Source organism: Acanthochromis polyacanthus, chromosome 3 (assembly GCF_021347895.1).
Source record: "Acanthochromis polyacanthus isolate Apoly-LR-REF ecotype Palm Island chromosome 3, KAUST_Apoly_ChrSc, whole genome shotgun sequence".
NCBI lineage: Eukaryota > Metazoa > Chordata > Actinopteri > Pomacentridae > Acanthochromis > Acanthochromis polyacanthus.
In genome coordinates, this window is record NC_067115.1 from 13,045,970 (window position 1) to 13,071,037 (window position 25,068).

Genomic DNA, 25,068 nt, shown 5'->3' on the forward strand with positions numbered 1-25,068 from the left:
CAACTAGACGCAAGGAACTAAACTCTAGCCCCTGTTTACATCTTATCAGATAACCTCCTTACTTGTGTCATTAATCTGAGCCATTGGTCTGTTTTTATTGCAGTAAAGTCTTATTTTTATGGACAGCAAAGTAAATGAGAAAGGTGTGGTTACTCTGACTTTAGACCTGTCTAATGTTTTTGGAAAAATACTGGTGCCAAAATGTGGAAAACAAATGTCCTTAAATTTCTTCACACAACTTGAAATAAGCTTCTGTGCCTCTCCGTTAATGTGACAGGCTGCAGTTTAGGCTCCTGCTGTGTTAAAAGTGATAGAAATGTTGCTAGCTCTGACCTAGGAAGATCACAGTTGCACCTTTACAGAAAAGTGACCAGCATGCTCACTCAGACATTAAGCTCAAACAAGTACATGTCTAAAAGGAGCGTAAGTTGCCTCTCCAGTCTTGTCACCTGCTGTGTGCTCTTCCTCAGTCTGTCATTGAGGATCTCCATGTTGCTCTGTTCCTCCTCCAACTCCTCCTCCAGCTGGGAGATCTTTGCCTCCAGCCGACGTTTCTCATCTGCCAAGGCTGACCTGAGCACATGGACCACAGCAGAGGACTTTATTGTAATTCGTTTTCTCTGTTCACCTTAAAGACAAAGCAGCAACGTGAACTCTCCACCTACTTTCCAGAGGAGTTGCTCGCCAGCTCATCAGACAGTTCGTCCCTTTCGGCCTCTGCCTGTTTCCGTGCCCTCTCCGCTGCAGCCAGCTCCTAGGAAACCGATTAGAGATGCATCTGTTAGTTCAAGCCTCTGCTCTCAGAAAAGTTGTTGCCTTGTTAGGAATCTACAGTGGTACCTCCTGTAGCTGCATGAGCTCAGCCTCCAGGCTCTTGGCTTTCTTCTCACTCTCCCTTGCAGAGCTCAACACCTCCTCTCGGGCAGCACGGGTGTCTTCCAGCTCCCTCTGGTAGTCCTTCATCTGGCCCTGGAGGGAGGAAGACAAACAGAAATGCAGAAAGAGAGAAACAGGGAGAGAGATGTTGTCAGAAAGTGATACATTTGCAGGACTTGGACCAGAGCTGTGACCTGATGGTGGATGCAGTATTGTGTTCAAGTCCTCTCAGAGCTATCGCATTGAATTTATGAGGCTTCAGCTTAAACTCCTTAAAGTTAGAAAGGCCAACCGAAACTTGGAAAGTCTTCTTTGGAAGATACATGCTATTAAAAATGGCAAAACACTGCATTATTGTCTTGTAAAGTATTAATTTTGTCATCTACATGTGGCATAAAACAAACCGATGTTTATATTAAGTAGGGATGTCCTATTTAGATGTATTGTAAGTATCAGATCTAATCCGTATTGGTATAAATCTCAGCCAGATCTTCGGTCTACCTCTGCTGTCACACAAGTGTCGTAGGGAGAGCACAATTTGTGGCAGGATGCTATGGAGGCAAATTCTTAATAATTTTCTCATACAGTAGTTGGAAGCATTAGCAATCAATAGTCGACAGCACAAACTGAGCACAGTGGTGCTTGTCCTGTGCCAATGCTGCTGTTGTAGTCAACAGACCAGTGATGGGGTATGAATCATTGTCCCAATAAATACCAGCTTGACTTAAAAACTTGTGGACGTTGGTCAGAGGACGCTAAGTGTCACAGAAGTCTTCATCATGGTGGCCCATTGCCAACTAAACCCCCAGAATGCGCTTTGTTTGCCACCATGAACTGCTTGCAGTCCAAGTGACCCCTTTCTTGAGTCGCTACAGTTATGAACAGGATAAACAGTAAGAGGTTCCACCATGTGGAACAGTCAGGTACTACAGCTAATGTCCACTGTGTTGTATGGTACGATAAATATTTTAAAACTTGCCCATTAAAATATAATCATCCAACTAGGCACGTGTATAATTCCAAAAGGAAACATGCATTCAAAAAATTACAATGAAAACAAAAAGACTGCTTCATATTTAGATCAGTTCTTCTGTCTGCTCCATCCCTTCATTCTCACCTGGAGCTTGCGGAGCTGTTTGATGGCCTCTTCTCGTCCCTTATTGGCCGTCTCAATCTGTCCCTCCAGATCTTTCATGTCTGTCTCCAATTTCTTCTTGGCTGCTGCTGCCAGGGCTCTCTGTTTACGTTCATCTTCCAACTCTGTCTCCAACTCACGAACCTGCAGGCAGCACCCATCATTGCGAAGATTAGTGATGCAGCTGGTAATAGATTCCCTTATAGTGAATCAAATCAGATTCTTCTGGATGGAGGAAAAAGGTTTTTATGACTCTTCACCTGCTTGACAAGCTGCCTCTTCTTTTCCTCTCCCATCTCGTCTCGTCCCTGGAGGTCCCTCTCGAACTGGGCCTTCAGGGCCTGCATGTTGACTTCCAGACGCAGCTTGGCGTCCTCAGCCGCCTGCAGCTCGTCCTCCAGCTCCTCCAACTGGGTCTTCATCTCCTCCACCTGTGCCTCCAAGCCTCGTTTGGATTTCTCCAGCTCGTGAACCTTTTATCAACATAATTTATAATTATCAACTGCAATGCTGCATTTAATTTCTACTAATTATAGCAGTAAAACCATGAACTGTCTTTCTAAAAAAAAATCTACTGATTCAGTGCAAAAAAACTGAGTAATGTTCCAGCACTAACATTTTTTCCCACGTCATCCTTGGAGCTAACTAGGTCCTCCATCTCCACCTTCAGGGCCTTGTTGGCTCTCTCCAGCTCCTCTCTGGCATCCTGGGCCTCCTCCAGAGCCCTCGCCAGAGACAGAGCCTTAGTTTCTTTCTCTCTGGCCTCGGCTTCAGCACGATCTCTCTCGTCTGCATATTTACTAGAGATACTCTTCTCTTCAGCCAGCATCTGCAAGTCAGAGAAACCAATCAATCATGGATTTGTTTGACTGTTGAAGAAATTATTTTCGATGGGCTACACTTTGAGCCATAACTTAAATTTCAAAGAACATTTCTGAAATCCCAAAAAGGGACAACATCTTTTAGTTAACTCTAACTAGTCTTTGTTTCTGGCTTAGCTGACCTGGTCAAACTTCTTCTGCTTCTTCTCCAGGTTTGACACGATTTGCCTCTGGCTGTCCAGGTCCATCAGCGTGTCCTCCAGCTCCTGCTGCAGACGGTTTTTGGTCTTCTCCAGCTTGTCGTATGCTGAGGCCTTCTCCTCATACTGAGTGTTTGCTGCCTCCAAATCTCTCTGCAGACGTTTCTTGCCTTCCTCCAACAGCTCAATGTTTCCTGACATTTCGTCCAGTTTCTTCTTTGCATCTGACAGCTGCACATAAATCAAACTTGTGTTAAGTCACTGATCAAAAAAGAGAAATCTGGATTTTGTCTTTACATAACTTAGGTTTTTTTCAACCCTTCGAGATCAAAAGTAATTTCCTAATGCCTCAAAATTTAGTATGATCATCATTTCATACTTTACTCTTCCACCTCTATCTATTAATAACATGCCATTCTGACCTGGATGTTGAGCGTGGACACATGTCTTTCCACATTCCTCTTGGCTTCCACCTCCTCGTCAAGCTGCTCCTGCAAGCTGTTCTTGTCGTCTTCTGCTTGTCTCAGCTTTGTAGAAAACTGTAGTTTCTGACGTGTCTCCTCAGCTAGCAGGTCCTGTAAACAGCACATCAGCTCAAGGGTCAATACTTTAATTCTTACCTCTTGGTCAGTAGGCATTATTGAGCATATTTTACTGTCAAAGGAGTGCTGGAATTTTACCATGTTTCAGCCTTAAACAGGATCTTAAAAGGCCAGGCCTTAAAAGTCTATTTACCTGTGTGTCTTGGAGTTGGGAGGTCAGACTGGAGACATCTTTGCTTAGTTTGATGTTCTTGCCTTCTGCTTCATTCAGTAGGTTTGTTACACTCTCCAGTTCAACCTGCACAGAGACAACCATGAGGTTACTGGGGCTTCAGTTTTGTGCATATGTGTGACTTATTGTTTAAAATTACTACTTTTTCAAGTGAATTATTGATGTAACATTGGAAAGCCATTTACAGTGATCTTGGAGCAGCGTTCACCCAGCTCAGCCTTCTGCTTCTCGCTGTCAGTGAAGCGTGACTGCAGATCGGCCACCTGACCCTCCAACTTCTTCCTCTTGTTCTCCCCATCTTGTTTGGCCTGAGTCAGTGAGCGGACCTCCATGGTTAATTCTGATGTTTCTTTCTCCAGAGCTTGTTTTGCCTTCTCCAGGTTGGACTTCACCTGAGCGGAGGAGAGAAAGAACATCAGTGCACTGCAGATAACAAAGAAAAAATGAAAATTGTATGTAACTTAAGTCCTACCCGTTTGGACTGCTCCAGCTGCTCAGTGAGCTCTTCCACAGCCTGAGTGTGCTTCTGTCTCATCTCATGTATCTGAGCCTCATGGGTTCGGTTCTCCTCATCTATGGCTCTCTTCAGCAGGGTCACCTCCTGCTCACGTTTGGCTCTGCAGAAAAATAAATGAAGCGTGAAGATATTTTTCATATTTTACAAATAAAGCTACCACTGTACCACCACCACCATAGTACTTGTGTTTCGTTTGTGTTTTTTCCAGTCTTGGTTTTTTTCTTCTCTAAAATGAATTGCACAGCTACATCCTTCATATGCATTTACTTTGTAGACTTCCACTGAATAAATATCTGTATATTTGGGTACAGCATGACTAACCTTAGTTCTTGCTGAGTGGCAGTGGTGTCCAGAGTATCTTCTAGCTCTGACTTGAGGGCCTCCAGCTCCTCTCCAAGGTCCCGTTTGATCTTCTCTGCCTTGTTCCTGGCCGCCCGCTCAGAGTCGAGGTCTTCCTGCAGGTCCGAGATGTGTCCTTCGAGCTCTCTGATCTTCTTCAGAGCGTTGTTTTTCTGGGCTGTCTCATCTTCTAACCTGAAGAAAGAAGAGTGCATTGAAGACAGAAATGGGCATAGTTATTGTTACTTTGCGATAATGAAAAATAAATCTGTAATTGGTAGTTTTGAATAATTACACAGAAGAAAATCAATTGACCAACAAATAACAGTCAAAGTAACCTAGAATGTGACTTTACCTGGCCAATGCGTTCTGTAACTCTTCCTCCTTCTTGGCAAGCTGAGCTTTGAGATCCGCGATCTGAGCCTGCAGGTCGGCTATCTGCTCTTGCAGGTCGTTGGACTCAGCCTCCAACTTGCGCTTTGCCTTGTCCAGCTCCTGGCGACTCTTTTCTTCTTTCTTCAAGCGGACTAGTACAGGAAAGAGATAACACTCAAAAATCTATATGTCTGCAAAGTATGAGTGAAGCCCCCTTAGAGACATCAGTAATTTGTTTTTGAGGATATGCACAAAAGATGATCACCTTCCAACTCAGAGATCATGGACTCGTGTTTATTTTTGAGCTTTGTAAGGTTCTTTGATTTCTCCTCTTCCTCTGCCAGGTTTGCACTGAAGTCTGCGATTCTTTCCTCCATCAGCTTCCGCTCCTACAAAATATCACAAAGCAGGTCATGTATTTAGTAAAATTTGAAATTCCAAAATTGAAGCCTCTCTGATGAATGTTATGTTCCAATATTTACCTTTAGCAGTTTGTTGTTGTGGTCCTCCATGACCAGAATGTCGTCCTCCAACTTCTTGATCTTTCCATCACAAGTAACCTTCTCCAGCTGCAGCTTTTGACGAGCATCCTCCTCCTCTTCCAGATGTTCCTCCAATTCCTACATTATAGGAAGAGACACAACACTGAGTTTCTGCTGCAATTTCTTCTCAGTATCAAAGTATAAATAGCTGACAAAGAGAAAAACGCAAGCAATAGCAGCTAAACAACACCAATTAAGAAAACAGGAAACTGATTTGTAGACCTGCATCTGCTGTTGCATCTTCTTCTTGTCCACCAGCAGCGCCTGAGCACGTTCCTCCTCTTCATCCAGCCTCGCCTCCATCTCATGGAGGATCTCCTCCAACTCCTGCTTCTTAGCTGCCAGACGGACTCTCATCTCCTCAGCCTCAGCATACAGCTCCGTCTCTGCCTGAAGCTGCTCCTGCAGTGCATTTCTCTCCTCAACAACCTGGACAACACCAACAGAAAAAAGATCAAACTCAGCTTCATTGTCAGCAGAGTCCTGGCAGATCATGAACAGTAGCTTATTATTACTGGCTGGTTTTTATTCTTGTGATTACAGAAAATGAACATGTGATTTGTAGTTGGACACAATTTTATAAGTCTGGGACATTACAAGAAAGCCAAATATGGTTTAGTAATGTGCTTGTGCCATTGCAGGAGGTTTCATCCTTTACCGATGTGTGTTTCAAGGTGATTTCTTTGAGCTCTGACTCAAACTTTGTAGCAACTTCTTTGGCTTTCACTAGCTCTTCCTCCTTTAGACTCATCTCTTCCTCCTGTCGGGTCACTTGCAGCAGAGGCTTGACCTGCAATTCAGAAGGGTAGACATTGACATCTTGAACATGGGGCAAAAGAAATATTTGAAGGCTTGATTCTACATGAAAATATGAATAGGAATCTGTTGTGTAGCTGCACGGAACATGATCAGCTGACCTTTGTGAAGAGCCTCCACCACTGCCAGTTCCTGAGTTTGAGGTAGGCAGCACAGTTCCTCTGGATCACTTTCATGGCTGTCAGCTGCTGTTGTCTCTTGGCAAATGCCCTTTAAAAACACAGCAGGAGAACTATTACATCATGTATGATAGAGCGCAACATACACAGTGTTGTAATTTATGGACATAAAAACAAGAATAAAAATTAAAGCTCTGAAATCCTCCCTTTACTTTGACATAAATACGACTAAAACACTGTTTAAAAGCCTGAATGTGGTAAAACTTTAAGGAGCGTAATTCACCACTGACAGCTTAATTTATTACAGGGTGAAGCATGTGTGAGGAGGCTTGTATATTCATACTTTCTGGCAAGGAAACCTCGAGCCTGGGCCTGGAAAGCAATGATGATCACAGTGATCTTCAGATCTCTCTCCTCCTCCAGCTGGGCGAGCACTCCTGTGCGGAAGAAGATTTTACTCTGTCCAATCCTGTACAGGTTGGGGTCCAAGTCCAGATGCTTGATCTATAAAGACAAGTGAAAAAGATGAGGTGTTGACAGCTCACATGGGACATCACTACCTCTGTGAGTGAAGAAAACACAGTGCCTGCAATGAATTTTAACAAACATGTATGTGAATTTTGAATTTACCATGAGGCAGCAGGCCTGTTTACCATCCATGAAACCTTTGGGAATAGCATTAGCAGCCAAGATCTCATAGCTGTGCAGATAAAGAGAGATTTCATACTCAGTATTTTTAAAAATGGTCACAGTATTAAAACTGTATTTGAAACATGAACACATGGTGATAGACTCACCGCTGACGGAACTCCTGGAAAACGATTCGGTTGGGGAAACCTTGCCGACAGATTCTGATTCCCTCCAACACACCGTTACACCTCAGCTGCTCCAGGACCAGGTGGGCATCCAGCTTCCCTGCCTGAGCAGAGCAGGATTTCAGTTTTATAATGCTAGATTTTATAAGCTAATTCTGACTGACTGATGTGTAGTTGTTTTATTTGACTTCAGAAATACATATTTGTTTAAGTTTGACTGTGAAGAGACTGAGGCACCAGATTGGTTGTAAATTAGGGGTCGACTGATCATCACCCTGGCTGATTTTCTGATCTGATACTCAGCTATTTTTTTAACCAATTCCTCATCAAATAAACAAAGTAAAATGATGTCACTATTGCTGTAATGCATCTGGCTCTCTCTGTCTTTATGAGTAACAGACTATCAAAACTAATGCATAAATGTTGAAAAGTTCTCTTTTAATTAAACATGTCACTCATAGATAAACAATAGGAGTTCAACAAAGTTTTGTGTTGGCATTTGTGTTACTCTAAATGTTGTTTTCTTTCCTGCAAATGTGTATCCGTTCTAAATATCAGGTGCTGGCTTCCTTGATAACTACTAATCGGTATCGGACTTGAAAAAACATACTGGCTGATCCCTAAAACAGACTGAACAATAACATTATGCTTTGTGTGAGGCACTGCTGTGGTTATCTCTTGTACATGATTTCTGGTCTCACATCATGACTATCAGTCAACACTGGAGGATAAATGTTGAAAAATCCTGTTTTTACTGAACACATACATAATAAACAAGGTTTATAAATAAATAGAAATTATGTTATTCTAAATTTTTGACACCAAGAGTTAAATTTTTACTAGTTCCATTTAGTTCATAAGTATCAGCCAAAACACACATCTGTTTTCTCAAATGCTTATTCTATTCCTGGCCACAATGACCATAAAGACCATAAAGATAAAATAACTGAACTCTCACCAGAATATCTGTAATATCTTGCATTTTAAGTGCAGTAATATTATGCTGATGGAAGTGAGCATCACATTGACTGTGCAGTCTCTGTTTCTTTATGCTGCTACCAGCTTTAAAAAAATATATGAGAGGTGTGAGGTCTCTTTATCTTCTTATCTTGCACTTAAATTCCTTTTTCTACCACAGACAGGAGTTGCTCTAAGATTTTGTTATGCAGCTGTGCAATTACAATAAGGGCATTCTATTCTACTCTAATCTATGTCTCCAAGAAGATGTATACATTTCTGCACATGGCCCTCGTCTGCAACAATATGTTCGGTCAAATGGATTTTTCATCTATAATACTGATTGTTTTTCACAACATGCTGAAACAAAGCTTGCCATACGAAACACTAGAGTGTTCCTTACTCTCTTCTCGTGGTTGGGAATGATGCATCTGACGAAGTTGGGCTGGGTGTTGTGCAGTGTGGTCATGAGTTTAGCCAGAGACTCCTTGTAGAGCTGCCCCACTGTGCGGAACATTCCCTTCTTGGTCTTTGAGCCACTTGGCATGGAGCTGTCGGACATCTTGGCTATTGTGTCGAGACCCACCACTCTGTCCGCTGAAAAAAAAACAACACGCAAAACAAAATGTACAATCAGCTTGTGTTCCGTCTCATGCCAGTTAAATCTAGAATCATCCAATCTAATCTAATGCCCCAACATTTTATCAGTAGGAAAAAAAGACAAAAACAGGTGCAGTGTATGTAGGGGTGTGGACAGCTTTGCACTATTGTTCAAATCAGATATCTCACAATCTTTCCAGAGGTCTTGCACAAACTGGCTGGAAGAATTGTTGAGCAGTGATGTGACGTTGTCATTTAGAGGGTCCATGTTCTTTGTCAGCCAGGCTGTGGCATTATAGTCAACCTAAAAACAAAACAGCACCAATGTTATGTAATGAGCTTCACTGAAACATGTTTTTCCCCCTAAGATGTCTGCAATCAAAACCACTTCAAACATCCCCTTATGCTCACCTTCCCTGCATAATGAAGAACAGAGAACTCAGTTTTGTCTTTGAGCTGCTTCGGTTTGGCAAATTTTATGTGGTTCCCCTGTGTGTTCAAGAGTTTCTCAACGAAAGAGACATCTGTGGCTTTGGGGAACCAGCACTCCTCATCCAGCAGGGCCAGGATACCAGGAGGGTTGTTCTGCAGAGAATATGCAATGATAACTAAGTCTGGCCAAAAGAAGACATATCCTACTAAATCCCTAAATATCTCCGCTAGGCCGGGGAACTTATTGGACTTAACCGTTAAGAACAGTGGATTTAACTGACATTGGGATCTTATCATCTCATTACTTACTGGCCTCTCGATGAGCTCGATGCAGGGCTGCAGGTCGAGGCCGAAGTCGATGAAGTTCCACTCGATGCCCTCCCTCTGGTACTCCTCCTGCTCCAGGATGAACATGGTGTGGTTGAAGAGCTGCTGCAGCTTCTCATTGGTGTAGTTGATGCACAGCTGTTCGAAGGAGTTGTCCTGCAACAACCAGAAGACATTGCTGAAGACACAAATCGCACACATTATCTTTTGTGTATCTTTCGCGGTTTGCCTGGTCACATTTGACTCTTCTGTGTTCAACATACCTCAAAGATCTCAAAGCCAGCAATGTCGAGGATTCCCAGGAAGGAGGCTCCCTGGCGTTTGGTCTTGTCGAGGGCTTTGTTGACTCGGGCCAAGATCCAGCGGAACAGTCGCTCAAACACGGCTTTAGCCAGCGCTTCGATAGCAAAGTCAGCCTAACAAACATGCAGAAAACGAGACATGTTAGAAGTATTGTTCAAACGCTGATCTTGTACACTTTTTCTTATGCTTTCATGTGGTTCATTCATTTAGTACCTGCTCTTTGGTCTGTGCCTTCTGCACCACCTCTCTGCCCACTTTGATACGAGGGGTGAGGATGGCTCGGGTGAAGTCTGTCACATTGATGCCTTGAAGGTGGCACACTTTCTGGGCCGCTGGAGAGACAAGCAGAAACACCAAATTTCATGTGTCTTTCTTGAATGTGTACATTTTGCTCATTGCTGTAGATTAAAAAAAAATATTGTAGTTTGCCAAGTCAGTAAATGCTGATCACTGTATGCTAAAGGACTTTCTAATAGTAAGTGGTGTCTAACCAGTGTTGTCTGGCATAGTGGCCTGTTCCTGGTTTCTCTCTTTCTTGAATTCAATGTTCCCCAGCTGCATGACTGTGGAGCAAACCTTCAGGATATCTGCAACAGAAAAAACAAAAGTTAGCATCACAGGGAATCAGCAGCATAAACAAACAGATATATTTTATAGTGTGGCACAGTGCCAATAGAATCTTCACATGCATCCAACAGTGAAACTGCGTTAGTTTACACTCAGTTGCAGTGGTGGGACCTGATAAAAAACTATAATGAGGCTATAATTAGTCTGGAGATAATACAGTAGTGTTTGCGATGGCATCCAGACACAAAATAACAATGCCACTCACATACCAAATAGTCCAGTAATGCTAAAAGATACAGGAGTGACTGGACACACATTAGCCACAGTATTCATTGTATCACATCAAACTTATAGCTGATACCAGTTCTCTCCTCGTCAGTGATGCCCATGATGTTCATGGCCTCCATGGTCTCTTCGAACATCTCGTCGTCTTGCTGTCCAGTAATCTGAACGTGACCGGCACTCAGGAAGCGATAATTACTGAAGGGCTCCAGAAGAAGCTCCTCTGACAATAAAACACAGCAAATTAAAGAGTTAGTGGCTTGGGATTTAACTTCTCATGAAGTTGTTGCTTCTGTGAGCAAATAACATGAGTGATCATCGATAATACAAAGCAGGACATTTTTCTGCTTTAATTTTATTGTTGTGATTGAACATCAGTTCCTCACTTGAGGAAATTTTGCAACTTCATGGCCTTAATATGCAACTAAAACATGAATGGAAGTCAAATAGAAACCAAAATTGACTTTCACTTTCTTCTCTCTAAAATTTGATTCGAGAAAGAGTACAAGTGACTTTCACATGACAGAGACGATATGTAACTGAGCAGTAATATTATGGAGTTATTGAAGTTAGAAAAATGTGATTCGCACTAAAGTTTGAGATTATGATGTGTTCATGTTCTATAAACGTCCTCATCATCTCACCACGCAGTTTGTTTTGGGCACCAGCAATCATGTAGTAGAAGATATGAAAAGCTCTTTCTGTCTTTGCCTGTCTGATACAGCGAGACTTCTCCAGCAGGTCTGAGAACAGTCAGCTGTTAAAGAATATACAGTAAATGTGCTTTTTGCTCAGTATATAAATCTCTGTTCTGCTCTCAAAAATATAATATTGAATGACATAACTAAAAGCATACCTTATGTAAGGAAAGTAGATTATAAGTACTCGAAATGAATTCCTATTGAACATTTTTTAACAGCTAAAATTACAGAAGATGTGTAGATACAAAATACACACATTTTTGTTCTTTTTGGGTTTGAGTTAAACAAGTTTTAATTTTTGTTGCTGAATATTATTAAAAAACAACATTAATAAACTCCTAAGTTGGAAAAAAGAAAACCCTCTCACAAATAAGAAGATATTATTCTACGATAATGTTAAAAAGCAGGTGGTGTGATGACACCCATTAAATTTGACTTCATGGGCAGGTGAAGTCAAAGGTTTCTAAATAAATAAGGATACAAGTCTCAATGTTGGCTCCAACAATGTAGCCGGTCACATCAAAGTTGATACGGATGAACTTTCCCTGTGAGAGAGATGATGAAAGTAACAGAAATAAATGGTATGATTTTAAAAAAAATGCACAAAAATAAATCAGAAATATAGCTGACTTAAAGGTGCAGAAAAATCACAGCCACTGTCATAAATATCAAACTCACAAATCGGGAGGAGTTGTCATTTTTGATGGTTTTAGCATTTCCAAAGGCCTCCAGGATGGGATTGGCCTGCAGGAGTTGCTTCTCCAGCTCCCCCTAGTGATGACAGTGATACACAGAAATGTCAGTATTCAGCACTGAATGAGGTGCAGGTTGTTCGAGTGTTTGGTGGAGACGATGTGGTTCAGGCTTGGTATTGGTTAGGGGAAGTTCACTTAAATGATATTAGAGATGAAAGAAGAAGGACCGAATTGGCTCCTTGTCAATCAATAAATATCCTGACAAGTAAATCTATAACAAGCTGTGAGAGGATAATATAACTCCTGACTAATCTCCTACAGTATATTATGTAACACAGACACATGACCTGAAGACCATCAGCTTTGAGAGAAATTGGTAAAATGAGGAGAAGCTGCTGATGACAATGGGGAAACAGAGTGAGGGAATGAAGGTTGTGTTGGGTCAGAGAAGGCATCCACATACTGCTAACAGCACAGAACCCTTGATGAATCCCAACAAAGTCTCTGCATTCGGTGTGTCGGGTGAATTGAAAATGATTCTGATTCACAAACAGCCTTCTCGGGAGATGCGATTTGCTTCCAGCGTGACTGCAGAGGCGGTGGAGAGCTGATGATGGTCGGTAAATGAGGTGGACACCCCGTCACTGTTCATCAAGCTAATCCACCTGATCAAAGTGGTCTGTCTTAGCCTGCATCCAGGTCAGGTGCTGCAGACCTCTGCCTAAACTCCCCTGCTAAAAAACACCCTCTTTAGCAGCTTTGTAAAAGAACTAAAGCCAGGAAGAAGGAGAGGAGCATGGCTGGTGTTAATACTGAGATCAAAAATGGTTAATGGTGAGATGAAAACAATGATGAAGTCAAATGATGGACAGGTTCAGACAATTGGTAGCTTGTATGTATTTGCTTAAATTCATAATATGTTCTTACTAATGAAGATACATTTTATTCAAAAGCATATTAAAAGAGTGTAAAATAAAGGCTAAAGTGTTACATGCCTCTTGTGGATAATTTGACATATTTTACTGAACATTTTGCTGTCGTGTTGGGTAAAGTCTAGCTATCAGAATAACAGATTTTTTTAATGTTTAAGGAAAGACAGAAGGATACAGACCCGCCGAAGAGGTGCAGTTCAGAGTTGGCAAAGCAGAGAGGAAGGTCCTGTTTATTTAAAGTCACTGGGGGGAGAAAAGGGAGAGAAAAGAAAAGCAGAGACAGAGCACAGCAAGACGACGGAGAAAGTTACAGCTGATGGGAAGGATTGTTCTTTGAGACTTTCGTTGAAGCACAAATAGATGAGCAGCAGGAATCAAAGAAGCAGGAAAAAGAGATCAACCAAATGCTATTTCTGTTCAGACGAGGTCCTTGGGAGTCTCGAGGTCCTAAAGGGCATTATTTCCTCTGGGAAAAGCCTCTCTTTGACTGACAAATTGCTCGTTCCAATACATACCTACAAAACTAGACTAACACCTTCACGTTTGCACAGAAAGAGTTGTTAATAATGGCTTGATTGAGTTTTAAAAGCCAGTAAAGACTCACGATGAGGGTTTTTTTCAGGAACTCAACAAACCACAGGATCCGGTGTTCCACATCAGGGCATTTGGTGAAGACGAGGAGGACAGGGGGGTAGGTAGGAGAGGAAGGGGGGAGGCCGGTGTTTGATAGACAAAAACAGGAGATGGGCATGCTCACACGGTGCTCGGTTGATCTGTGAGAGACCCTTTCACTGTCAGGGATGTTTTAGAACAATCTCCGCTGGCAGTGAAAGGGTGTCCATAGAAGACGCACGTCACAAAAAGTAAAACCTCAACAGGGTAACCAGTTCAGGAGGCAAAACTAGACGTCCATCACTGAGGTCTGGAAAGTGACCGCGAGACAAAACTCTGATGATGATCATGCAGCCTAAATCAGCTCTGGTTGATGACGAATGTTAGGGTCAACACCATCTACCTGAAGAGCACTAAGATTCTTGACTAAATGGTGGAGATGTTTTCTTTTTCCAGTGACGCTATCTTCATGCACTTTTTCTAAGCTAAGGAACACACACAAACACCACACACAAATACACACTCCAGGCATTCCCCTTTACTCACGTAGGCAAACTGTGATCCTGATTGTTGCTATTTGAAAGGAAATGGTAATATACAGGATTAAACTGGGCAGTTTTCCTACATATGTCAATGTGTGAGGGAACAGATGGATGACAGATCCGAACCAACATGACGTCTTCACACTTACAGCGCTGGAGTCCTTCTTGCCTTTGTGTGAGGAGGCAACGACTGCCAGATACTGGATGACCTTCTTGGTGTTCTCCGTCTTTCCGGCACCGGATTCACCGCTAGAGAGGGGAAAAGTGGGATTAAAAGATACAGAGGAGAGATGAGAGAGAGAGAGCATGAAGATAAGCAGCACTGACAGGTTCTCTGTTCACAGTTCAATAGCCTCGTTTAATGGAATGGAAATCATGTGCAGGAGAAACAACAGCAGAAGCGCCTGGCTCAAAGCATAATGTTATTGTTTGGTTGGTCGTAGGGCTGTTTTTTCAGGACTGATACCAGTTAGGAAGACCAATAACCAATGTTTGCAGTATAGATGAAAATACTGATAGAAAAATTTAGAATAGCACAAACTCTGATGCAAAACATGCTTGAAATGCTTTTGTTTATTTAGCTCTGATCGACCTGTAAGCTGCATTGATTCTTTAACAATCGCTAAACATTTAAGGTAAAATGGGATGTAAAAGTCTGAAGATTCAACCACTTTGAGTATTTTACATTTTGAAAAATAATGTATTTTCTTTGTTGCTGAGAGTTACCTGAGAAATTGCAAACTCTTTTTCAGAAGCTGCTTAATTCACTTAGCATAAAGACAGAAACACTGACAGTTTTTTTATTTGAAGAAAATCTTTTTTTCTAGCGTGTCTGCTTTCATTTGATGGGTGACAGTAGTGAGATAGACAGCTGTTTCCACTCCAGCGTCAGATGTTATGCTAAGCTAAGCTAACTGGCTGCTGGCTGTAGCTTCATATTTACAGTACGAATATGACACTGGTATATTTTCATCTGACTTTCAGTAAGAAATCTCCCAACACTCTAAATTTACATTTATTTCTTTTAACTCATGTCTGCAGCTCTGACCTCACGACATGACACCAGTGTGTTTACACAGCTGGATGGAACCTCTTATTGCAATCAAAAATTATTAGGAGTTATATGATAAAACTTGTCAGGTTTGTCAGAAATCTAAAACGTATGCTACCTTTTAGAGATAATATATAACTCAAACGTTTTCAAACAGAAGCAAGAACACATTCTTTCTCTGCAGAAAGTGATCCTGAATACTTGAGGGAAAGTTGAATGATCCCAGAGCCATCAGAGCTCAGTTGTGGAGCCATAAAAGGCATGAGATGCTCTGCGTGTGATGGTTTGGCCGCTCAAAGGGGAATCTAACTTCTCTGTCCTGCTCAGGTTCGGTGGCGACAAACAACATCCAGGCTCCAGCTGTTACTGCAGGATAAATTCTAGTGAGTTTTTCCTCCAGGTTGTTTATCAGACTGTCTCATCCTGCACAGGCTGCTTCACCTCAGTGCACTTCACATACAATCATAGCATTATTTGAAAGGATATGCATAATATTTCACCATATTATGAACATCAAGATATGCTTTTGTCTTTTGTTACAGTTTTGGGGAATTATAATCTTGCTTCCTGTATATTATTGCGCATTTTAATACACTAGTGTTAAAAAACAATATGTGACAACACCTGAAAGTGAGAGAATGTGTTCTGAAGGGTTAAAAATCCACAAGACACTACACTGAGCAAAATCCACACAATTCAGAGGGCTGAATTACAGGCATTCTTTCATTAATGCATCTAAAGACTTTAAACCCTCAGCAGGATTACACAAGGATGCAAATCTGTTTCACCAGCATCCTGCTATTTTACAGCCAATATGCTCATTTCAGAAGACCAGTTTATTTACACCAAGGAAACTGGTGACCCTGCTGAGATGCAATGTCAACATCTCTAGAATAGATTTAGCGGCTCCCAGCAATTTCCCATGGCAAATTCTCTCTAACGTGTGCAGGAATATGTGGAATATTGTCACCATTAGGATCACCATAATACACTCAGTGAGCAGAAAATATAGCTTTTAAAATCTAATACAACATGATGCTACATGAAAATGTGACTTGAAACCGTATTAAATTCTACATTTTGTGATAATATTAGAGGTGATGTTGTACTAATAGGCCAAATTATGACAATTCTTTCATAACTTGAATAAAAATGGTCCTAAATCAGCCATTAAACAGTGATCTTTTTTTTCTCCTTTTTACTCACAGTTTATTCTGAAATATAAAGTCCTGCACCTCTATGGAAACAGCACAACCATGGATTGAAGTAGAGAGAACTTAAACCTGTCTTTCATGTAGAAAAACAGCTGTAGACTCAAAGTGCCCCACAGGTGTTACCAATACTGAAAAAATGCTGACTGTACATATTGGCTGTTGCTCACAGTTGAGTTACTGATGACTTCACAGTTCTGATGAGGAGCGCAGAATTTTACATCATCTGATCTGAGCAAACTATTTATGTTTGGCAAATTCTAGACATAACAGAAATAATTTGTCAGCATCCACATCATACAGCAGGATGGGTGTTACTGAAAAATCTGCATCTTGTACAATACACCACAATACATAAATAAGTTAGAATAGTTAGACGGAGCAAATTTATGAAATAGGCTTCTCTAAAATCTCATGAGACAGACCTTAAGACATAAGAAATGAATCATAATACATGTTTTTGAGGGCTTTTGGTTGTTCTCAATGGTTTTCTTTTTTCTTAGCCATATTTTACACTTATGTAGAACTTTAGTTTACAAACTGTTTTTCTTCTTCTAGCTTTTTATTAAGATTTTCATTTTTTATAAGTGTATATTCAATAATAAATGTCACAATAAGAGAGTCCAAGACTTTAGCATCACTTATTGTATAAATGGAAAGTATATTGCAAGATGCGCCTGATGCTTTAGGATTGACTGTTCTGCTATTAATCTGTGATTGACTTCATCTAATCTGACTGAAGAAGTGTGAAAGTTGGCTTCAAACAGGAAATCCTCCCAGTTATAGCTACACAAGTCTCCCATGAACACAGAGCAAATACTTCCACTGAACAGCAGGCTGTAAAGATACGAGGCTCCTATTATGGGTTGTTATTAAAGACACATGTACATTCACACGTGGGAGGAAAATGTCATAAATGACATTCCATGTAGGAACATTTCTCCCTTTTATGGCTCCAGAAGCCTGCTGACGCTCAAAAAAATCTCAACAACCACGTGGACCTGATGGTCCTGAAGAGACAGAGTTCGTATTTCAGTTCTGCTGTGTCATATCACTTCCAGTTTATCATCTTAAACAGCTAAAAAAAAAAAAAAAAAGCGCTTCATGTAAATCTCTCACATCAGCATCAAACACTACAGTCCTGTTAACTACTAGACCTGCCCTCCATAGACTGGGATAAAACTGCTCCAGCTTCCCTCTGATAAAGAACCTTAATAGTTGAGGAAATGGTTTGATGTGATCAAAGATTTTGCTGCATCCGGGTTTCAAGAAATTTATAAGAAAAAGAGGAAGAGCCTTTTCTCCCACTTCCTTTGCTGAGAATACGGAGCAGTCAAGGTTCTGTGGTTATTTCTGAGATAATAAAGGAAACACAGCATATATGTAACCTGATAGATGCTGATCAGCCAGTTTAAATGACTGTAGGGGACTAAATAGAACACATTGGGTCCCTTTAGGGTGACATATTTGGTGCATCATTCTTTGTTCGAATTACAATCTAAACTTAACTGTCTGTTTATGTCGTACATTTATTTTGGAAGTCTAAAACACAGAGCACAACCCAGAGGAATGCTCACTATACTAGTATGTGAGGGAAGAAACTGTGGCAAAGTGACCTAAAAATGAAGCCACAAAAGGAAAACTAGTTAATTCATCATTTAACTTTGTTTTCTGTGAAGTCAGGCTCAGGTCAGTTCAAAGATCAGGTTGTCACTGCCAGAGAAAATGAGTCAGTTTGTCTCTGGACGTCCTGTCAAAGTTCCCAATAATTAGTTTAAAACAAATAAACAAACAAAATGGAGCCCAAACATTTGGAGAGCTAATCTGGTTCTCCCATCAGTGTCCGGGCCATACTTCCTGACCGAGGGTCTGAGAGGGGAGCGAAGCCACAGCCCTGTGGGAGCGCTGCGAAAGCATTAATGCTCATCCAGCTAGGCTCTGTTTGAGAACAACACAACTCCACAGCAACACAATCTGACAAACAAAATGATTCTTCAGCTGGCATCAGCGGTTCAAACTGGGTGCTAAGAGACCCGAGAGGTATCTCGCTTGTTGGACTCTGTGTTTACAGAAGCATTATGTAACTGTTCTTCCACTCATGCAGATGTGGCCTCCCTTCTTGTGTTTATGTGAGGAAAAACATGAAGGGAAGATGACACAGGTGAGTTTGGAGGTGACGGATTTTTACTTACGTGCAGAGAATGGACTGGTCCTCACGATCTGCAGAAGCAAAGAGAGTTACAGCGTTAGGTGACGTTTGTAGCAGCTTTCTCTACAAATACACAGCAGTGAGTGTCCAGATAGTGGACTAAACTAGAAAAACGAGGTGGCAAACCAAAGGAATCTTCAGCAACCAAAACTGTACAATTCCATATTTTTTATTTTGCATTACAAGCACGAGGGGCTTTTCTTTCTTTCGTCCTTCCATTTCCCCCCTTATGTTTGGCATGCAGTGCGCTACTGTGAAACCACAAGCCTTTCTGCAGAAATAAGGATCAATCTAGTGTAAAATTCCAGACACCAGCCAAGACCTTGTGCCTAAAGAAACATGTAAGTCCCACAAATAGTAAGATTTTCACTCATGAAAATCAATTCAGAATGTGCTGAGCAATGAGTCATTGTGCTTCCTCCAAAAATACTCCTGGGAGAATACAACAAGCCCATGTAAGGCTAAACTGGAACTGTATCCTTCAATACTAACCAAATCTGGGGGAGTGTGGGCAGCACGGGTGGCAGAGAAATAAATTTGCATTCAGTTTTTGATTGTAAAAGATCAAATGTCAGCCTCTTGAAGCAGATGATGCCTTAGAGCTGTGCAGCAAAAAATGACCCAGAGATCACCATTCAATGCCAAAATGCTCACACTCTGATTTAACTCATGCAAACGTGAAGGTGTGTCGGGATGTGAGAACCAGCTAAAACGCTCTCACATTCCCAAAATCTCCTCACTCCAGAAGTCCAAAGTTCACAAACTGGTCCACACACTCTCACAGAGTTACAGAGCGCAGCCTCCCCTCAACTGTAAACTAACTCGGATGCCGTTTCTCCGTTTGGACTTGACTTTGGCTGCTGTTCCTCTGGTTCCATTCCTTACATACACACACAAAATGCAGCCTGTTCCCTCTCTGTACTTCCTAATTAAGGCAGAGGCAGAAAGAGAGAGAGATGTGGAAAGATAGAGGGAGAAAAAAGACAAGAGAGAGGTGGCCAGACTTGTGAGTTTTTGTAAAATATCCAAGAACAACGCTCACTTTTCCATCAGTGAATGAGACTCAGAGAGATGTTTTTGTGAGAGATTCAGCAATGTGACGTAAATCTGATTACATGAGAGCGTCAAAGTCACCTGTAAATGCCTTGGGAGCACAGAAAAACAGCACATCGGTCATCTGCTGCAAGGGGGGACAGCAGACACCAGACGGGAATTTCACAGTTTTATCTCCCGGACATCAAAGACTGAAATACAGTTTTGGAGAACTGGGATCTCAGCCAAGATTGGAAGAGAAATGTTTCAAAGCTTAGGAGAGTTATCTGGATTTACTGCGGCTATGCACCATTTCCACTCTAATGTGTGAACTATTCATACTGCAGCGCTCAGTGGAGAACATCCTACATTATTAGTCACCGCTTCATGGGGAAATCCCACCAGTATATCAACAATAACAACTCCCTGCCAGCCACAGTTTCTATTTTAAATAAATGTTTACAGAGAGGTCATAGGAGTGTAGTTTTAGTCTTAACCTTTTGGTACTTAGAGTCTGTAGAAAACATTTATACTGAGACCATCCGGACGTTTTACAGTTCCTGGTTGCTCAGTATTCTTTGAATAACATCAAGAATTAAAAAGCAAGTTTCCTATACAAAACAAAACTGAATGAAATATTAAGTTAACACAAAACCTGCCAGTGGCTTTGAAAGGCATGTATGGTTAAACAAAATGTCAAATTTACACCATTTAGTGTCAGAAATTGTAAAAACAGGGAGAAAGGTTGGGTATTTCGATTTCTGTTAGTCCTTCAATTTACCTTATGTGACAACCCATTTTACTAAAAAAACTAAGCTCTTAATACACTTTATTCGACATGCCACATTTTAAAATTCACCAAAAATAAATAATTCATATTAAGCAGATTCTGTAAAAAAAAAAAAAAAAAAAAAAAAAAAACTAAAAAATTCTGCTCTCCTCGGTTTGACTGTGAAGTCAAAAGTGACTCAGCTGTGACTGACAGACACGTGACAAAAACTGTGAAACTTCATGGCTGAACTAGGTTGAAATGCAGGCATATTTACACAGCACAGATAGTATGGACACGGAATTTAAAGCTAGCATATGTGCACTAAAATGTTAATTTTCTTTAGGCACGTAGAGTCACCACTGTATTCTAGTATTGTTGTGGGAACTTTCTTGGACATGTTGATTCCAAGTTTTTTCAACTATTGTAAATAAATAATCAAAGAAATTCTGCTTTCATTTTTTTGTTCATAAAATTAACATTTTTAACATTTCTGAGTTTTCTCTACTTGCAGTCATGGTCGCTCTGTTTCCATAAAGATGCAGGACTTCATATTGCAGAGAAAAATCAATGACAGTGAGTGAAAACATACAGAGTTAAATGCGTTAAAACGTATGAATGATAGCGGCATAAAAACAGTAAATGTAAGCTTGAAGCTAATCTCTATTAAAAGTAAGAATGATTTTATCACATTGGAGTCCTGACAGAACTTTTAGCCTACATGAGGTAATATTTCCAGACAGGCTCTGAAACATTGTGTCTGAAAAGGTTACACTGGTAAAATCTCTGCAATATGTGGAGTCACATCTTAAAAGTTACCTAAAGATAAACGTTTATGTTTCGGGTTTCTTGGCATTTGCTACCTCTCTTTTCTATTTTATTCTTATCTTTCTGTAGCTGTATTATTCCCTGTCTTTTGCTGCCTACTGAGCTTATTTGACCTACCATAACCTTCACCATAAGCACCTTAAGGCCATGATTCAAAGTGTGAAAGCTCAATGGGTGGTCCACAAGCTTCAATTGTCATTTTATTTATCATGACCCTGAGCAGATGTTTAGTCAGAAATGAATGCAGCAAATCAACACATTGTTTTTCTTATGCACACAGAATCCTGTGTGGTTCTCCCATAAACTTAAAAGCGTCTCTAACTTCTGAGGTTCTTCTAAAGGGATGAGCTGAAGAAGTGAATCCAAATGGCCACACAAACACCAATCAATCCTCCCCCTTTTTGTTTACTTGTGACACCATGTTTACACACAATAGCTGCAGCGGTAAACTCAAATTTCCTGTATACCGGTTTGTTGGAATTTAAAATCCTCCAATGTACACATGTTGTATTAATGACAATCGACTCCTTGGAGGAAGAACAAGTATTACCAAAGGCCTATTAGGATATTTATATTGTCAGTGCCAAACTAATGCAGCAAATTAAACACAAACTTGACATTCAATCTGATGTCACAGATTAGTGCTGGACATTAAGGCAGCAGCATTTTTAGCCTTCTCAATTTTTCTTTGACCAATGATTTCAAATCAGTTCCCTTAAAATACGGATCCAGGAACCACAAGAGGCCACTAAAGAAATGCAGACTGAAGCTATACAGTTAGCTTTCGTGGTGTATCTAAGCTGACTTACATGAAATAAGTTGAAGCAATGACATCAGCACAATAGTAGCAACTGTGTATTCCTGTGTGTTGGATGGTAGCTGCAGTTGTATGGACAATATTTCTTCAACCTAACTGAGTTATTAACCATTTGTGTAGATCCTAAGGAATGTGGCCCAAGTAGCATTTGCCTTTACACACCTAGAAGCAATCAATTTAACCTTTTTTGACATGTGATAAGCGGTTCTGCCCACTGCAAAGTGTCTAATTTGATGGAAATATAACAGAAGAAGCATTTTTTTTATTGAGAAAATTAAATTAATGTAATAGCAGACAATGATCAAAATGGACCCACACTGTGTCCTAGGAGCATTTTTTGCATTTCTGCTTGTCTTTTAAAATAAACAGTCAACAATCCTACTGCAATCTTTAATAGAAGGAAACTGCAAAAGGACCTTTACAGTTCACCAAGAACGCTAAAGTTGATGCATCTTCTCCACCAAAGATCTGCAGTTTAGAGTTGTTCTCACAGAGTTTACCGATCAAGAATGGAATATGTGGTAAACGTGCGAAAAAATTATATTTATTCCAACCAGAAAGTGTTTACATACTTATAGGTGCAAGTATTTTCCTGTTGAATGGATTATCAAAACGTTTGATACGATTGAAAATTCCCTTCTATCGGCCTGGTCTGGTTGGATTGAGGTGGTTACATGAGGCATTTTTATTCTGACTAATTATTTCAATAATTAGTGGAATATCATGTCCATGTATACACAGTTAGAGATCAGTGGAGTGTACACAATGCGAGTATTTTTCCACTAACTACTTATACACATTTACGTGACAGTGGGAGCATAGCGTAAAGTAAACTGAGATTCTTAAGTATACATGATATCAGTTCCTGCACTAATGATTGTGCATTTGATCAGAGACGCAGAGAATGAGGGTAAATATTTGTCTATAATGGCATAGGTTATGGTGGATGAACTGACAAACTTTCACATGCTTGCACATACTTGAGTGATTCATGATTTTCTGGGCCCTTATTTGACCTAATGATTAAGTTTGAAAAATCTCACGTTGCTGAGAAACAGGATGATTGATGTTCTTAATATGTTCTCAAATAAAAACTTCCCACTTGTTAGGTTACATTCCTGGACCGAGCATGCACCACGTACAGTAAGTACAGCATAAAATAAATATTCTGCATGTATTTTGCTTTAAAACGGCACACAGGTTTTGAGAAATGAATCCAGTATCTCTCAAACTCTGTTATTTCTTGTTTACTTGTATCATTGGAAGCTATCATTCACTGACAGGCTGAATAACCAAACTGCTTTTGCAGCTCTCTAAGCGTTGTCTATTGAATTCAGTCATTTTTAAACATCCTGTTCCTGTTTCATAATGAAACTCGTCAAAGCAAATGAGGAAAATACAATATCAAACCATTTACACTGAACAAATGAGAAAAAAAGTTAGTAATTTGAATGAGGAAGGGGAGTCTCTGAAACAGGAAATGTTTTACTGTCCTCCACCCATCTCTCACCATCTCCAGATGTCAACTCCTCTGAGAGATCTCCCTCACGTCAACATGAAATCCAGCGGGCAAGACCCCCTGGAAACACAAGACACTGGTTCTATGGGAAACCAGCCTCCTGAAATTGTATCACTGCAGGTTTTGCCCAGAGCAATTTACTGTAAGCACAACTCTGCCAAAGCCACTATCGTCACCTCTACGAGACATTGACTCTCAAATAGGCCATAAAACCCTCTTTCAGAGTCGTTTATGGTTTTAATACCTTAAAAGCCAGCTTACTTTGTAATGAGCCTGCAGAAGACAGATGGAGCTCTTGGTTTCTTTTTGACTGCACTTACGAAACATAGTTCTGCATTTAGTCTGGTCACTTTGCGGTTTTATTAACCAATTTGTCAACATGACAGAGCTAAAAGGCTGCCAGCAGTTCATCGCTGAGACATCGCTGACAGCTGAAACCACAGATCACCACAACAGGCTCTTAAAACTAACAGTTAAATCTGACACAAGAAGCTTGCAGCTACACAGTTTGTTCCATTACACCACGTTTGAGTTACTCAAGCTCTGATGCTTCATGATGTTTTGATAGATAGATAGATAGATAGATAGATAGATAGATAGATAGATAGATAGATAGATAGATAGATAGATAGATAGATAGATAGATAGATAGATAGATAGATAGATAGATAGATAGATAGATAGATACTTTATTCATCTCCAAAGAGAAATTCACAATACCAGCAGCATGAAAGGCAGAGAACATGAGAGCATCTAAGTTACAAATAAGACTATATACAAATAAGATTATAAAAAATAAAAAAATAAACATCTAAACATCTGGCAGTTCAACTGTGCAGTAATGCAGTTGTGCAAAAAGACCGTGTGTTTCAGTCTATATGTCTCATTTAAAATGCATCATTTGGATGAACCAGATTCTGTGCAAAACAAAACAAAATTTAAGCTTCACACTGCAACAGTGAGGCCTTTAGTGTCTCACCTGCGAACAATGCTCACATGACAAAAAATTAGGAACCTTTTGGCTGCACTGCAGGCTGTGTTTATACATAGCAGATAGGAGACAAGTAAAAGAAATTCTAAATGTAAAACTGGTAAAATATCTGTAGTATGTAGTGACATTTTTCAGTATTGGTAAAATTTGAAAAAAAATGTTATACATGTTCATTTCAGATTTTCAGAATTTTGTAGAATAAGTAATTCATTCCAATAACTCTAGAAATCAATGTAGTTTTCTTCTTTTTTATGATTGATGGTATTATAACTGTGTCAGACTACAGAAAATACTTTTTTTCTTGTTCTGTCTACTTCTAGCCATAATTGTGTTGTTTACCCAGAGGTGCAGGACTTTGTATT

The 25,068-nt window shown here is 40.4% G+C and overlaps 1 protein-coding gene across 3 annotated transcripts in view; it reads right to left on the reverse strand.

Moving 5' to 3' along the window:
• myh11a (myosin, heavy chain 11a, smooth muscle) overlaps positions 1-25,068 on the reverse strand; it is a 33,935-nt gene that overhangs the window by 4,001 nt on the left and 4,866 nt on the right. For 2 of the 3 annotated variants that reach the window (XM_022205424.2, XM_022205432.2), the window contains exons 4-37: positions 18,734-18,761; positions 14,429-14,528; positions 12,177-12,269; positions 11,980-12,043; positions 11,442-11,540; positions 10,877-11,020; positions 10,440-10,535; positions 10,162-10,280; positions 9,909-10,061; positions 9,628-9,801; positions 9,298-9,471; positions 9,076-9,190; positions 8,690-8,883; positions 7,312-7,433; positions 7,145-7,214; positions 6,858-7,018; positions 6,497-6,605; positions 6,238-6,369; positions 5,802-6,008; positions 5,520-5,657; positions 5,303-5,426; positions 5,018-5,189; positions 4,645-4,857; positions 4,279-4,423; positions 3,992-4,198; positions 3,768-3,872; positions 3,455-3,607; positions 3,015-3,263; positions 2,628-2,840; positions 2,272-2,484; positions 1,994-2,155; positions 841-969; positions 666-754; positions 450-573 (exon numbers count right to left, since the gene is read on the reverse strand). In XM_022205424.2, coding sequence (XP_022061116.1) covers positions 450-573; positions 666-754; positions 841-969; positions 1,994-2,155; positions 2,272-2,484; positions 2,628-2,840; positions 3,015-3,263; positions 3,455-3,607; positions 3,768-3,872; positions 3,992-4,198; positions 4,279-4,423; positions 4,645-4,857; positions 5,018-5,189; positions 5,303-5,426; positions 5,520-5,657; positions 5,802-6,008; positions 6,238-6,369; positions 6,497-6,605; positions 6,858-7,018; positions 7,145-7,214; positions 7,312-7,433; positions 8,690-8,883; positions 9,076-9,190; positions 9,298-9,471; positions 9,628-9,801; positions 9,909-10,061; positions 10,162-10,280; positions 10,440-10,535; positions 10,877-11,020; positions 11,442-11,540; positions 11,980-12,043; positions 12,177-12,269; positions 14,429-14,528; positions 18,734-18,761 — 4,790 coding nt within the window. Of the gene's footprint in view, positions 1-449; positions 574-665; positions 755-840; positions 970-1,993; positions 2,156-2,271; positions 2,485-2,627; positions 2,841-3,014; positions 3,264-3,454; positions 3,608-3,767; positions 3,873-3,991; positions 4,199-4,278; positions 4,424-4,644; positions 4,858-5,017; positions 5,190-5,302; positions 5,427-5,519; positions 5,658-5,801; positions 6,009-6,237; positions 6,370-6,496; positions 6,606-6,857; positions 7,019-7,144; positions 7,215-7,311; positions 7,434-8,689; positions 8,884-9,075; positions 9,191-9,297; positions 9,472-9,627; positions 9,802-9,908; positions 10,062-10,161; positions 10,281-10,439; positions 10,536-10,876; positions 11,021-11,441; positions 11,541-11,979; positions 12,044-12,176; positions 12,270-13,304; positions 14,220-14,428; positions 14,529-18,733; positions 18,762-25,068 lie in introns of those variants that run through there. The other variant, XM_051946314.1, reaches the window with a different exon arrangement.